The sequence below is a fragment of the Theropithecus gelada genome, chromosome 11 (assembly GCF_003255815.1).
Source record: "Theropithecus gelada isolate Dixy chromosome 11, Tgel_1.0, whole genome shotgun sequence".
Classification (NCBI taxonomy): domain Eukaryota; kingdom Metazoa; phylum Chordata; class Mammalia; order Primates; family Cercopithecidae; genus Theropithecus; species Theropithecus gelada.
The window spans coordinates 16,845,622-16,860,828 of NC_037679.1; the positions used below are offsets into that span (position 1 = coordinate 16,845,622).

Sequence of the window (15,207 nt, forward strand, 5' to 3'; positions counted from 1 at the left end):
GATTACAGGAGCCCAGGAGGTCAAGGCTGCAGTGAGTTATGACTGTGCCACTGCACTCCAGCCTAGTCAACAGACAGAGGGCCTGTCTCTAAAAAAAATTAAAATAAAAGAATCCCTTACAGTTACCTCTCTGCTCCTTACTCCCTCATTCCCTACTCCAACCCTGTCAGGCTCTGTGCCAGTCAGTCAGATCTGAAGTTCTGAATTGAAGGACAACATGAAAAAGGAGAGGGTCTCCACCCCCACACCTTCCCAAGGACTCCCCAGAGACAACATTTAGGGAATAGATTCCCCAGCTCGAGTCTTACGCAGGGAGAGGACAGGGGGATGGTAGAAGGCATATGATACATACTCCACCATTTCCTGAGAAATAGCAGAATGGGCATGTATACACATATACATGTTATCCCAGGATCCACAAAGCAAACAGAAGTGGTAATTGAGCCTAGCAAGCAGTATAGATAGACTACATTCCTCATTCTAGCTGAGGAGAGATCTCACAAGGAGAAGGGAGAGCAAGACCCCATAGCCTTCCAAAGATTCCCTATGGTCCAAAGTCCTTTGACCATCTCAGTCAGCTGCTTTGTTTTCTGTTGGCAGTGGAGGGACAAAGTGAGAAGAGCCAGGGGTAGTCATGAACACCAGCGGGTTCTGCCCTGGGCAGCTCCCCACCTTCTTTGAGAGAGTACTGTGTCTCAGCTCCAGCAGTCTCAACTGGGAAGACCCAGGACTCCTGCTCTTTTCTCTAGTCCCTGGGAGACGAGGTCCAGCTAAGGTAGAGTAAGCAGTCAGTGACCAGGCAGGCTGGTTTGGGGGGTCACTGCCTGGAGGACGGGATCTTGTATTCTTCGGAAGATGGCTGGGAAATTCTTCCCTCCATTACGTAGAACTTTCTTCCCCTCCTCAGTTGAGGTGCCTAGATGTCCCACAATGGGGTCTTCACTCTGGGAGAAGGAAGGGTCCAATAAGTGCCCACTGTTCAGACTGCCCCTGGCCCTTAGACACCCATCCCATCCTCCTGGCACTGAGCTAAGTTCAAATATAGAACCACTCTGGAAAGGGCCTCCACATCCTGTAGATTCCCTACTCACCAGGTCCTCCAGAGGCACACGCTCAAACAGCGGGTGCTCTTCGAAATGAGTGCACATCCAGTCGTGTAGCTCCAGCACATCGGTTATGGTATATACCAGCCCCTGCATAGGCAAAATCACCCTAGACAGGAGGCTGCATGCAACATCATTAGCAGCCAGATGATGGGAGTGGTGGTGTGAGTCCCTAAATGCACCACCACTGAATTCTTAGTGAAGGGCCCCTGGATAGGCTACTCACCCCATCCTCCCTCCCATCCCAACTCACCCCAACTCTCAGCACGTAGGCATATTCTGCTAGCAGGGTGGGACTGATGATTCGCCACTTGTGCTTTGTCCGCTTGAAATGTGGGTCGGGGAAGAGGAAGAACATCTTTGTCAGCTGTGAGACAGACACGCACCAACAGGGTTGTGAGAGCCTGGCCTCCATGCCCCCACCTGCCTACCAGTCTAACCCACCAGGGCCCCTCCCCACCTGGCCCTTGTAGAAGAAGTTAGGAAGGTGCTTCATGGCATTGCTGCGGAGACAGGCGATGTTCTGGAAGCCACCTCCGGGAGCTGCGCGTAGGGCCCGAATCCGGTCTTGTACATAGTCTGAGACCTTCACCCGGATCTCTAGACCCAGAATCAGTGTATCTGGGAACAGCGGTGACAGTTCCACTGGACACAGAAATAGCAATGGAATCATCAACCATATACTTGTAGGAAGTGCAAAGGGGTCAACACAGGAAAGGAAGCCTCAATCTGCAACTACCAAAGTCCAGAATGGCAAGAGAGGACAGAGATACATATATGGATAGTATTATGCTGAAGAGGCTGGGGGAGAAATGAAAATTGTCATCAGGACCAGAATGGGAGGGCTGAGAATACATGTATATTTGCCATTGCTATAGAGTTTCCACAGTGTTTTCACACATTGTAGTATTTCATCCTTATAACACTCTGTGGTAAATTGTGAAGATGAGGAAACTGAGAACTGGAACTTATTTATTTGAGATGGAGTCTTGCTCTGTCACCCAGGCTGGAGTGCAGTGGCACAATCTCAGCTCACTGCAATCCCTGCCTCTCAAGTTCATGCAATTCTTGTGTCTCAGCCTCCTGGGTAGCTGGTCTTTAACTCCTGGCCTCAAGTGGTTCACCTGCCTCAGCCTCCCAAAGTGTTGGGATTACAGGTGTGAGCCACTGTGCCCAGGCAGAACTGGACCTTAAACCAAGGTTTTCTGCCTCTATGTACCATGCTTTTCCTCTCTATCAGAATGTTATCTGTTTGGGAAGATCTAAAAATAGGGAGTGGCTTGGCATGCATGGGTGCGACAATATAGACAATACAAGAGGAACCCCAAAAAACAGGAGCGTGGGGCAGAAGGAATGAGATCTGGCGAGGGAGGGGCAAAGGGGAGGGGAGATGGTAGAATCCCTGAGAAAGACAGTTCAGGATCACTGGCCACAATGGCTGATCTCTGATGCTTGTGCTGACCAGCTCACTGACCCGGTACCTGGCAGGTGAAATGGCTCATGTAGGGATTGACACCATAAAGGACAACCCAGGTTTTAAGAAGCATTTGAGGCAGCCCCCTCCACTCTCCAGGGCAAAGGTCACAGACCCAGAGTAGAGGGAAGGTGGAGCCTCTCCATGCTGATGTCACCAGTGTCTGGACGAAAGGGGAAAGGCCGATTATGACCCCCAACAAAAGTCGCTGAGGCAGCAGAAACTACTAGGCCTCTTCTCACCCCAGAGAGAGGGCCGAAGTGTTACCTAACAGGCCACCATAGCCACAGCCTATGTCTGCAAACTCCACTTGGGCCTGAGCTCTCTTTTCTTTCTTATCCTTTGGGTCATCGTGGCTCTGATTTTGAGTGAGTGGAGCGAAGAACTCTGGGTATAGCTCAGACCAGTCCATCTCCTCTGGCTTCACAGGGCTATTGGAAAGAAGACATAAGAAGCATGAGGTGGTTGGTCACACTATTGCAGAAGTGGTACTGTGAAAGTGTGTGGGTGGGTGAGGGTGGGAGGTAAATGGGAGGAGGGTTTCTCAAAAATTCTGTAACACTGGGCCCTGTGGCCTCTAAGAAGGACAATGGAAACCACCCTTAACTCCCAGTGTGAATCATAGGCCCATCATGAGGCCCATAAACGCTGACCTGCTCAACTCCACTTCTGGCGGTTTATGTGACCCTGGCCGGGTAGCTGCCCTTTCTGGGGCACAAGTTCCCCTTATGCCAAGACTGGCTGCCTAATGCACTGGGATCCTACTTTGTGTTTGTGCTCTGCGGGGAGGGAAGGGAAGGTGCGGGCAGGATTGTGTATATGTTTGCCTTTTTATTAAATCCAACAAACAAAAGCAAAAGATGGAAACGACATTCTGCCTCTATCACTTCAGTCTCAGTAACAATTTATTCCTCTTCCCAAACTTTGCACCGCTAACCAGTCTTAGGCCCGAACGCCACGCCCACTCCCAACCCGCCAACTCCACTCTCGGTCGAATCTCCCGGTCCCACCCCTAAAACTGACGTCACCCATCTGATCCTCCCGGGTCTATCCCAAATCCTCCCAGCAGTCGCAGCACAACTGCTCTCCCGGCTGCTTTGAGAATCCCTCCCTCCTGTCTGTCCCTCTGCCCACTCCTCACTAGCGCAGCGTGTGGTCCGCCATGGGGTTGGAGTGAGCACGTTGCCGGTAGTAGCGCTTCTGGGGCGGTGGGGCCTCTGCTCCGGCCACGTTCCAAGTCTCGGCTGCCATGATCCCAGTCCGGGGTTTCTGTACCAAATCCACGTGGAGACACAGGCCAGAGGCGCAGGTTAATGACGTAGCCATGCGCGTTAGGGGCAGTTCCCGCCCCTTAAAGACCCAAGAGCAAATTCGGCTGGGCTGGGCCGGCTGGGTCGGGAGGGCTGTAAGGAGCGAGTGCTGGAGGGAACCTCCGCACCGTTAGCCTCCAACTGGGAGGGTGAGGCCAGGCCCAAGGACCCAACATTTTCTCTTAGCTTGCTTCTGCCTCGTCTGGGTTACCATCCTGGTTGCAGGCACCTGTGAACCCCACAGGTGAAAGGGGTCTAGATACCTCACCTCCTACAGTAGCATCAGTCCTCGCTCCTTCCCCCTCACTCCCGGTTTCCGACCAGTCCGCCGGGTCTGACTCGTGTGGTCCCGTGTGGGTTTTGTCGCGTGTGCGCTCGGGGCCGGGGTGGGAGGGGCAGCTCCTCATTCCACCTCCAGGAAGTCGAACTGGAGGAAGGAGGGCAAACACAGGGAGGCGGGGCTCGTGCCACAGGGACACCGAGACGGCTCGCGGCCCCCAACCTCTACCCTGCTCCGGAGCCGGGATCTGAGCGCTGGCCGTGGTGCCCGGGCACTCCCTTGGGGGGCCAGATGGCGGACCCCGGCCCAGATCCCGAATCTGAGTCGGAATCTGTGTTCCCACGGGAGGTCGGGCTCTTTGCGGACTCTTACTCGGAGAAGAGCCAGTTCTGTTTCTGTGGGCATGTGCTGACCATCACGCAGAACTTTGGGTCCCGCCTCGGGGTGGCGGCGCGCGTGTGGGACGCGGTGAGGAGTGGGCTGCGCCGGGTGAGGGTCCGTGGGAGGTCCAGATCCCGGACTCTGCCTCTCCCATATGGAGCCATCCTCACGACTGTCTTTTTCTCTCTCTTTTCTCCCGTAGGCCCTGAGCCTGTGCAATTATTTCGAGAGTCAAAATGTGGATTTCCGAGGCAAGAAGGTGATCGAACTGGGTGCGGGGACAGGCATCGTGGGGATCTTGGCAGCGCTGCAGGGTGCGTGAGCTGGCTTTGTGGCGGGAAAGAGTGGGGACCCAGGGGCGCGGAGAAATGGTCACTTCGTGCATCACTGGGGGAGAGGGGAGTACTTTGGGCCCAGTCCAACCCCTTCTTTTTAACAAACTTTTTAAAATTTGTTTTTGTTTTGGCGCCTACTTCTGTATGCCAGACAGCGGGAATTGCCTGTCAAAGCACCTAGGGTGGGTGATTGGGGAGGGCAGGAAATAAAACTCAGGCAGGCCTATAAGAAGGAGTTGTTTCTATCGTGTGGCTTTTTGTTTTGTTTTGTTTTTATTTTTTTGAGACGGAGTCTCACTCTGTCGCCCAGGCTGGACTGCAGTGGCGCTATCCCCACTCGCTGCAACCGCTGCCTCCCGGGTTCAAGCAATTCTCATGCCTCAGCCTCCCAAGTAGTTGGGATTATAGGCTTGTGCTACCATACCCGGCTAATTTTTGTATTTTTAGTAGAAGACAGAGTTTCACCATGTTGGCCAGGCTGGTCTCGAACTCCTGACCTCAGGTGATCCAACTGCCTTGAGAAGCACCTGGGATTACAGGCGTGAGCCACGACACCCAGCCTTGTGTTGCTCTTTGTGATTTTATGGAGAATGCTATCACTTAAAAGCACCTTGGTTTTGAAGATGGTTTTCTGTCAAGATGCACATATGGGGGTACTCTGTAGGGAGACTTGCGGACATTGAACTTCTTGAGTGCTTTATAACTTTATTATGAATATGTTTCAGATTCCTTAGTTTTTTATTGCTAAGAGAAACAAGCTTATGAGTTTCCAAGGGTTAGGATGTGTTTTGTAGGAAGTGGGGGTAGAATTAGGCACTGCAGACTTGGAAAAGGAAAAGGTAAGGAAAAATTTGCTTCTCTTTTGTCAAGAACCAAAAACTACAGAGGAAACAGTTTCACAAATTATAATCTAATCAGCAGACAAAACCTCAAACTGAAAGCACTCATTTAAAAATTCTTACAATGTCATCTCTCTAGGAATGTAAATTAACATGTATTTGTTCATAGGGACAGAACTAGGTCATATTAAGGGAAGTCTAGCTGGGTGCAGTGGCTCATGCCTATGATCCCAGCACTTTGGGAGGCCAAGGTGGGTGGATCACCTGAGGTCAGGAGTTTGAGACCAGCCTGACCAACATGGTGAAACCCCGTCTCTACTAAAAACACAAAATTAGCCGGGTGTGATAGCATATGCCTGTAATCCCAGCTACTTTGGCGGCTGAGGCAGGAGAATTGCTTGAACCCGGGAGGTGGAGGTTGCAGTGAGCTGAGATCGCACCATTGTACTCTAGCCTGGGCAACAAGAGCGAAACTCTGTCTCAAAAATAAAAAAAGGGAAATCTTTCCAGAGGCAGGCATTCATTCTTCTATTAATTCAACCAAAATGTATTTCAAGTCCCCTATGTACCAAGAATCATGCTAGGTATTGGGGATTCAACAATGAGTAAGATAGATTTTCTCTCCCCAAGGAGCTTATGGTCTAGTGAGGGAGACAGAGGACGATGTCATATAACAAGAACTCTGGTGAGGTATGCGTGGAGCCTGTGGACATGCTCTGTCCATGTCTACCTGACTCCCTGGGAATCCATCAAGGAAAGCTCTGTCAGGTGAGGAGGAGGTGAACAGTGTGAACACAGCAGGCTCAGAAACAGTGGAGGGTGCCAACAGCAGTTTTTGCATGAAGCATGGGTGGATGCAGGCAGCTACGCTAAAAAGGGGAGAAAAGGCATGCGGTATGGATGGGAACACCTAGCTTCACTTGCTCCCAGACTGGCTTCTCCTTCTTTGCCTCCTATTTAGCTGTCAAATCAGAAAGCTGGATGTCATCTTGTCTCTCACTTTCTCTCCTCACATTCCAGCAATCATCCAGTCCTATGAGTTAAATGTTCTCTTTCTCTCTTTTTTTTTTCTTTTTGAGGCAGAGTCTCACTCTGCCACCCAAGCTGCAATGCAGTGGCATGATCTCGGCTCACCACAACATCCGCCTCCTGGTTCAAGCGATTCTGCTGCCTCAGCCTCCCGAGTAGCTGGGATTATAGTCATGTGCCACCATGCCTCACTAATTTTTGTATTTTTAGTAGAGACGGAGTTTCGCCATGTTGGCCAGGCTGGTCATGAACTTCTGGCCTCAAGTGATCTGGCCACCTCAGCATCCCAAAGTGTTGGGATTACAGGTGTGAGCCACTGCACTGAGCCAAGTTATATGCTTTAAATACTTCCCCAGTTGTCTGCTCCTCTTTTCATCATCTCTAGTTCAGGCCACTGGCATCTCTTGCCTGAATTTTCACAAGAGTCTTCAAGCTTCTTCTGGGAAAGTGTGACATACCCAACTAGATCTTGTGAGCTTCCCTCACCAAACCCATTTCTCCCTCAGGCTTCCCTATGTCAGTGAATCAAACCACCGTGCCCCCAGTGGGAAACCTAGAAATCACGTTTGACACAACTCTCTTTCTCACCTACATGTCCATTTTCAATTTATCTCCTAAAAATCTCTTAAATCTTCTCATGTTTTTCCATCTCCACTGACAGCTCCCCAGTCCGAACCACCACGATCACTTGCCTGGACTACTACAACAGCCACACTGGTCTTCCTGCTTTGACTCCTTGTCCTCACCCAGACCTCTGCTCTTCCACCCAGTGGTCAGAGTGATATTTTCAAAATAAAACTGTAATCGTGTATTCCCGCCCCAAACTTTCAGTGGCTTCATGTTGCTTTCAGGATAGAACCAACACCTATGGCATGGCCTCCAAGGTACTGCCTCCTTCTTTCTGTGCCTCTTTCTCTCTTGTTTTTCTTGGGCTGCCTGTTGCCCGTCCATCAGTTCCTCAAACCTACTCTGATGTTCCCTTCCTTGGGGACTTCACCCAGGCTTACTTTCTGTCTGAAACTTTTCACCATTTGCTTAATGCATATGCATCCCTCCTTCCTCAGCTCAAACATCACTTCGAAGGGAAGGCATCCTTGGCACTCCCACTCCTAGGCTAATTCAGACCCTCATAGTACATACACAACTATGCTAACTGGGCTAATTTTAACTTTGTTACCATTGACCTTAGTTGGGTCCTAAGTGCTTCCCAGCTAGCCTGGTACATTCTCTTGTTCACTTTTTCTGCCACTCTCCTGAACAACTGTTTCTTACCTTCTTATTCCTCAAACCTCCAAATGCCTCCTCTGCCATCTTCACCCACACCTGATGACTTTGCTTCCTATCCTTTTATTTTATTTTATTTTTTGAGATGGAGTCTCACTCTGTTGCCCAGGCTAGAGTGCAGTAGTGCAGTCTTGGTTCACTGCAACCTCTGCCTCCCAGGTTCAAGCTCTTCTCCTGTCTGAGCCTCCCAAGTAGCTGGGATTACAGGCATGCACCACCATGCCTGGCTAATTTTTGTATTTTTAGTAGAGATGGGGTTTCACCATGTTGGCCAGGCTGGTCACGAACTCCTAACCTCAGGTGATCCACCTGCCTTGGCCTCCCAAAGTGCTGGGATTACAAATGTGAGCCACTGTGCCTGGGTGTTTCCTATCTCTAATGATTGCTTCTGTTTTCTCTGAAAATGTCCACATATCCCTATCACAGCATCTACTTATGTAACTGCATCTGCATCTGTGTGCAGTGCCTTCTCTCCTGTTACCATGGATGAACATACTATGCTAGCTAAGGTCAAGACCCCCACTTGTCACAAGACCCCAAACCTTTCTGCCTACTCAAAGACGTTGTTCCAGTAACACCCACTCCCATTTCTCCTGCATTCTCAGTTTTTCCTTTTCTTTGGATCATTCCATATGTAGCAATATATGGAATACAAAATGCATATAAATATGATATGATTTCTCCTATTTCAGAAAAAAACTCTTGATCCTACATCTCTCTCCAGCTATCACTCCATTTCTATGCTCCGTTTTAAAAAAAAACTCCTCAAAAAAGTTAATATTTAGTGTCTAGTTTCTCTCCTCCTATTCTTTCCTTAAACCACTACGATCAGATTTTCACTCCACTGTGCCCCCTTCAATCCAGTTGTTCTAGTTAAAGTCATGAGCTTCATTTCCAACTCCAGGTTGTTAAACGCAGGAGTCAGTTATCAGCCTACCTTTGTTAACTTTGTATTTGATGCTGACACTCCCTCCTCCTTGGAACAATTCCTTTGGTTTCCAGGGGACCACACTTCTGGTTTCTGCTTACCTGGCAGGCACTCCCTTTCCATGCTCTCTTGTTGGTTCTTTTTCATCTTCACAACTGAAAATGTGAGTGCCCCAGGGCTCAGGGGAAGTCGTTTGATCCCCTCCTTTTCTTGTTTACCTCACTCCTGAGCAGCCCATCACCTCATGCCTTTAAATGTCCTGTTGAAGCTGGGCACGATGGCTCACGCCTGTAATCCCAGCACTTTGGGAGGCTGAGGTGGGTGGATCACCTGAGGTCAGGAGTTCGAGACTAGCCTGACCAACATGGTGAAACCTCATCTACTAAAAATACAAAATTAACTGGGCGTGGTGGCAGGTACCTGTAATCCCAGCTACTTGCGTGACTGAGGTCGGAGAATCGCTTAAACCTGGGAGGCGGAGGCGGCAGTGAGCCAAGATCGTTCCACTGCACTCCAGCCTGGGCAACAAGAGTGAGACTCTGTCTCGGGGAAAAAAAGAAAAAAAATGCCCTGTTGGTGATCATGACTCTAAGACCATCCCATTTCTATCTCCAGACTTGCTTGCATAACCTAGTGCGTACTCAGTATCTTCATGTGGTTGTCTGATGTGATATAGATGTCTATGTCAAACTTAATGTGCTCAGAAAATGAACTCATGATCTTCCTGTCCAAATTGCTCCTCCTGCAACCTTCCTCATCTAAATGAGTGGCAATTTGGTCTTGTAGTTGGTCAGGCCAAACACCCAGAAACCATCCTGAGCTGTTTTTTTTTTTGAAACAGGGTCTCGCTCTGTTGCCCAGGCTGGAGTGAAAGTGGTGCAGTCATGGCTCACTAAAGCCCTGACATTTCAACCTCCCAAGGCTCAAGCGATCCTCCCACCTCAGCCTCCCAAGTAGCAGGGACTATAGGCACGTACCACCACACCCAGCTAATTTTTGTATTTTTTGTAGAGACGAGGTTTTGCCCTGTTGCCCAGGCTGGTCTCAAACTCCTGGACTCAAGCAATCATCCCGTATTGGCCTCCCAAAGTGTAATCCAAAGGGATTACAGGTGTGAGCCACTGTGCCTGGCCCATCCCAAGCTTTTCTCTCTCTCTGATATTTCATATCCAATCTGTTGGCAAATCCTGTTGACTCCACCTTCAAAATATATTCAGGATCTGACCATTTCTTAGCCATTGCTGCTGCCCTGGTTTAAACCATCATCATCTCTTACCTGGGTCGTTGCCGTCACCTCCTAACTGGTCTCCTAGCTTCTGACCTTGCCCTCCTGTACTCTTCTCATCACAGCAGCCAGTGTGCTCCTCCTAAAGCATGCCAGCCAGCACGTGCCATTCTTTTTTTTTTTTTTTTTTTTTTTTGAGATGGAGTCTCGCTGTTATCGCCCAGGCTGGAGTGCAATGGCGTGATCCCTGCTCACTGCAACCTCTGCCTCCCAGCTTCAAGCGATTCTCCTGCCCCAGCCTCCCGAGTAGCTGGGATTACAGGCGCCCGCCACCACACCTGGCTAATATTTTGTATTTTCAGTAGAGACGAGGTTTCACCATTTTGGTCAGGCTGGTCTGACCACTCAATTTAAAATTACATTCAGGGCCGGGCGCGGTGGCTCACGCCTGTAATCCCTGCACTTTGGGAGGCCGAGGCGGGCGGATCACGAGGTCAGGAGATCGAGACCATCCTGGCTAACAAGGTGAAACCCCGTCTCTACTAAAAATACAAAAAATTAGCCGGGCGCGGTGGCGGCGCCTGTAGTCCCAGCTACTCGGGAGGCTGAGGCAGGAGAATGGCGCGAACCCGGGAGGCGGAGCTTGCAGTGAGCCGAGATGGTGCCACTGCACTCCAGCCTGGGGGACAGAGTGAAGACTCCGCCTCAAAAAAAAAAAAAAAATAAATAAAATAAAATAAAATAAAATAACATTCAGGTTGCTAAGACTTTGTCCTCTATGCCCTGAGGTCTCTGGACCTTCCAGGTAGGAGCTGAGAATGCTTGGTTGGTCCACTCTAACTTGCATTTCTCCCCATCCCTCAAGCAATTCTTTTTTTTTTTTTTTTTTTTTTTTTTTTTGAGACAGAGTCTCGCTCTGCCGCCCAGGCTGGAGTGCAGTGGCGTGATCTTGGCTCACTGCAAGCTCCGCCTCCCGGGTTCATGCCATTCTCCTGCCTCAGCCTCCCGAGTAGCTGGGACTACAGGCGCCCGCCACCTCGCCCGGCTAGTTTTTTTGTATTTTTTAGTAGAGAGGGGGTTTCACCGTGTCAGCCAGGATGGTCTCGATCTCCTGACCTTGTGATCCGCCCGTCTCGGCCTCCCAAAGTGCTGGGATTACAGGCTTGAGCCACCGCGCCCAGCCCCCTCAAGCAATTCTTATCCCCTTTCCCTGCTTGGGGCTTCACCATGGCATATATGATCATCTGATGTACAGTGTATTTATTTTATTTATTTTGGTTGTTGTTATCTGTTTCTTGCCACTGGACCATAAGCTCTGTGAGGGGGTATTCTTACCTTCTTGGTTCATCATTATGTTCTCAGCACTTGGCATATAGGCACATAATAAATATGAATAAATGGATGAATGAATGGATGGATTCCTAGTACTTCTTGCTTCTCTTTCTATCATAGTCATCATGATTATGATGCAGTACCTAGTGTGTCTCTACCTCTAGAATGAAACAAAGCTGTGTTATTGTCTTGCTCACCTTATACACCCAGCACTTAGTAGGTGCTCCAAATTATATGTACTGCATGAATGAAGGTTTCTGAGATGCTAATCTGACCATCTTCACCCCTGTTTCTGCCCTTAAAGCCTATTGCCCTCAGTACCAAACCTGAATCTCCTTAGCATATCATAATCACTTTCCCCTTATCTCATGTCTTGACACTTTTCTCCCCCTTCCATATCCTCTAAGATCCAGCCTTTCTTGAATATGCCATGCTCTCTCACTCCCAGGCCTTTGTACTCACTGTTCTCTTCTTGGAAAGCTCCACCTGACTAACTCCCACTTGTCCTTTAGGACTCAGCTGAGGTCACATTTTCTGGGAAGTTTTCCAGACCCTTAAGGCAAGCTTGTGTCAGTGGGGGTGGGTGCATAACCCATCTCCAGCTTAGTCCTTCCCAGGCTTCTGCTGACATCTGATTGTTGTGTGTTGGCCAGAGAGGTTGAAGATTAGCTCAGAGAGAATGTTGATGTTGTAGAATGTAGGGTAATGAGAATAGCAGTGGGTGAAATGGAGGTTGAAGCAACTAAAAGCCAGAGTGGGCTCCGGGCTGTCAAGACATTGTCCTCTATGCTCTGAGGTCTCTGGACCTTCCAGGCAGGAGCCAAGAACCCTTGGTTGGTCCCTCTGACTTGCATTTTTCCTCCTTCCTCTCTCTCAGGGGGGGATGTTACCATCACTGACCTACCCCTGGCCCTAGAACAGATCCAGGGCAACGTCCAGGCCAATGTGCCAGCTGGAGGCCAGGCCCAGGTGCGTGCCTTGTCCTGGGGGATTGACCATCATGTCTTCCCTGGAGACTATGACCTGGTGCTGGGGGCTGATATCGTGTACCTGGAACCCACCTTCCCTCTGCTGCTGGGGACCCTCCAACACCTGTGCAGGCCCCATGGCACCATCTATCTGGCCTCCAAGATGAGAGAGGAGCACGGGACAGAGAGCTTCTTTCAGCACCTCCTGCCCCAGCATTTCCAACTGGAGCTGGCTCAGCGGGATGAGGATGAAAATGTCAACATCTATAGGGCCAGGCACAGGGAACCAAGACCTGCTTGACATCACCCCTGCTGTTCTTCTCAGTCTCTTGCCCTAATGAAGGAACTGGGTATCTCAAAAATCATGTTTCCAGAGCCACAAACATGAAGACCAAAAAGGATGGATTTCCCTGGCCTCTCTCACTTTCTTCCTTCCCTCTTTGTTACCCCAGATACTCTTGGGCAGGTGCAGTGAGGGGCCTGCTTACCAGGAATCCCAGAGCTCTGGCAGCACTAGTGTTAGAACACCAAGGAGGTTCCTGGCTCCTGTTCTCAGAGGAGGAGGATGGTAAGGTATCTAGGATTTTTAGGGGCTAAGGCAGGTATATGGGATATGAGAGCAGTGGTTGTAGAGAGACTGTCACTGATCACTTCCATTCCTGTTGCTGTTTATACAGAATGGACTTAAAAAAAAATTCTATGGGATTTTTTTTCTTTTGTTTGAGACAGGGTCTCACTCTGTCACCCAGGCTGGAGTGCAGATGCATGATCACAGCTCATTACAGCCTCAACCTCTCAAGGCCCAGATGATCTTCCTGCATCAGCTCCCCAAGTAGCTGGGACTAGAAGCATGAGCCATCATACCAGCTAATTTTTGTATTTTCAGTAGAGAAGGGTTTCGCCATGTTGCCCAGGGTGGTGTCAAACTCCTGGGCTCAAGTGATCCACCTGCCTTGCCTCCCAAAGTGCTGGGGATTACAGGTATGGGCCACTGCGCTAGCCCAGGATTTTTTTTTGTTTTTGTTTTTTATTTTTTAAGAAAGAATTAAGCCTTAAAAATCTGTTGTGCAAGAACTCAGCTTTTGCTCAGGAGCTGAGAAGGAAGAAGCCTCAAACCACCTGTTTCCTGCTTTTTAGAGATAGAATCTGGTGGAACCATGGCTCTAACTGAGTCAAGTCCTCCCAGCTCTGAAGCTGAGGCTGCAGAGCTGTCCTTTGGACTGTAGTTTCTTCGTGCTTTCCAGAGTTAGAGCCTTGATCACAGAACATCATGCTATGCAGAACACTGGACTCAGTACTAAGTTTTCATCTTTGATTTTTCTTTAGCTTCATCAGTCCTTCCTTCCTAATCTGTAATCCCCTGAAGCCTAACACAGTTCCTAATGTGTTTTGCCTTCACCTCTTTTCTCTTTCCACATTGGTACTTCTGGTTGGGGCTCTCTTTACTTACTGCTTAGGCACATAGTCACCTTCTTTGGACTCCCTGCCTCCATGCTTTCTCCTTCAGTCCATTCTGCAAACTCTTGGGATCTTCCAAAATTAGCTTGATTAGCTTTCACTGCCTATAGAAGCAAGAACAAGCTCCTCTGCTTGGTACTTAGTCTGCGTCCATGTTATCCCAAATTACACTCCTATTGCATTTCCTACTCCTTTGCTACATGTATTGGACCTCTGGCCAAATTACAAAAAAAGTACTCTTTGTTCTCTAAAACCACACTAAAGTTTCCTGACTTCTTTCTCACTCTTTATGATAATCCTCTGCCTGAAAGGCTATTGCCACCTGTCAAAATCTTCATTATTCTTTGCCTCTTTCCTGAGCCCCTTGCTTGAATGTGATTTCTTTCTCCCTGAGACCCTTTAACTGTTTGTTCGTCTTATGGGACCTTAATTTGTCTTGCATTGACATTTTTGATTTTCATTTTCTCACCATTAAATTACCTTGGAGGATAGGGCTGTGATTTACTCATGTCTAGTCCCCAGAAGCCTAACATAGTTCCTGGCACACACAGATATTGTGCTCATTCAATAAATATTTACTTGCTTTGTTCAATGGATTCCACCCCTGCCTTTCTAGGTGACCTTGGACAAATTTCAGAACCCATTCACCAACTACACAAGTTTGTTGTGAGTCATAAATGGATAATGAATATAAACGCGCATTGAAAATAAACATAAAATGTTACCCACATTTCTTGTGTTGTTGTTTTGTGACAACTTTATTTCTTGGTTTCTGTTATTTTACCTGGGGTGGGAGGTGGGGGTTAATTCCCATACGAAATGTGTAGTCTCAGGCTGCGCGCGGTGGCTCACGCCTGTAATCCCAGCGTGAGCTGGGATTTGGGAGGCCGAGGTGGGCGGATCACGAGGTCAGGAGCAAGACCATCCTGGCTAACAGGGTGAAACCCCGTCTCTACTAAAAATACAGAAAGTTAGCTGGGTGTGGTGGCGGGCGCCTGTAGTGCCAGCTACTCGGGAGGCTGAGGCAGGAGAATGGCGTGAACCCGGGAGGCGGAGCTTGCAGTGAGCCAAGATCGGGCCACTAGCATTCCAGCCTGGGCGACAGAGCGAGACTTAAAAAAAAAAAAAGAACCAAAAACAAATGTGTAGTCTCAAGATATCAAGTAGAGGAGAGGACTGTGTTCCTCCGGCCAGCAGGTGGCACCATCCTCGTTTGGTGCGTTCCGCTGGAGAATTGTGGCCCTTCCGCCGCGCCGTAGGT

At 49.2% G+C, this 15,207-nt stretch overlaps 2 protein-coding genes across 6 annotated transcripts; one reads left to right on the forward strand and one right to left on the reverse strand.

Annotated features, from left to right (window-relative positions):
* Positions 1-275: 275 nt before the first annotated feature.
* Positions 276-4,281, reverse strand: METTL1 (methyltransferase like 1). 4 transcript variants are annotated; one of them, XM_025403565.1, is made up of 7 exons: positions 4,156-4,228; positions 3,719-3,846; positions 2,845-3,008; positions 1,564-1,748; positions 1,357-1,470; positions 1,092-1,193; positions 276-944 (listed from the first exon to the last, which is right to left on the reverse strand). In XM_025403565.1, exons 2-7 carry the CDS (start codon positions 3,826-3,828, stop codon positions 789-791), a joined length of 831 nt encoding a protein of 276 aa, XP_025259350.1. In that variant the 5' UTR covers positions 3,829-3,846; positions 4,156-4,228; the 3' UTR covers positions 276-788. The 4 variants fall into 4 exon arrangements, with proteins under 4 accessions (XP_025259350.1, XP_025259349.1, XP_025259352.1 ...); XM_025403564.1 differs by having other exon boundaries at positions 3,719-4,281; XM_025403567.1 differs by lacking the exon at positions 1,564-1,748 and having other exon boundaries at positions 386-944; positions 3,719-4,281.
* On the forward strand, positions 4,259-14,676 carry EEF1AKMT3 (EEF1A lysine methyltransferase 3). Of its 2 annotated transcripts, none has more exons than XM_025403570.1 (3): positions 4,259-4,656; positions 4,751-4,862; positions 12,398-14,676. In XM_025403570.1, the coding sequence occupies exons 1-3, from the start codon at positions 4,459-4,461 to the stop codon at positions 12,787-12,789; spliced, it is 702 nt and encodes a 233-aa protein (XP_025259355.1). In that variant the 5' UTR covers positions 4,259-4,458; the 3' UTR covers positions 12,790-14,676. The 2 variants fall into 2 exon arrangements, with proteins under 2 accessions (XP_025259355.1, XP_025259356.1); XM_025403571.1 differs by having other exon boundaries at positions 4,259-4,635.
* Positions 14,677-15,207: the final 531 nt, after the last annotated feature.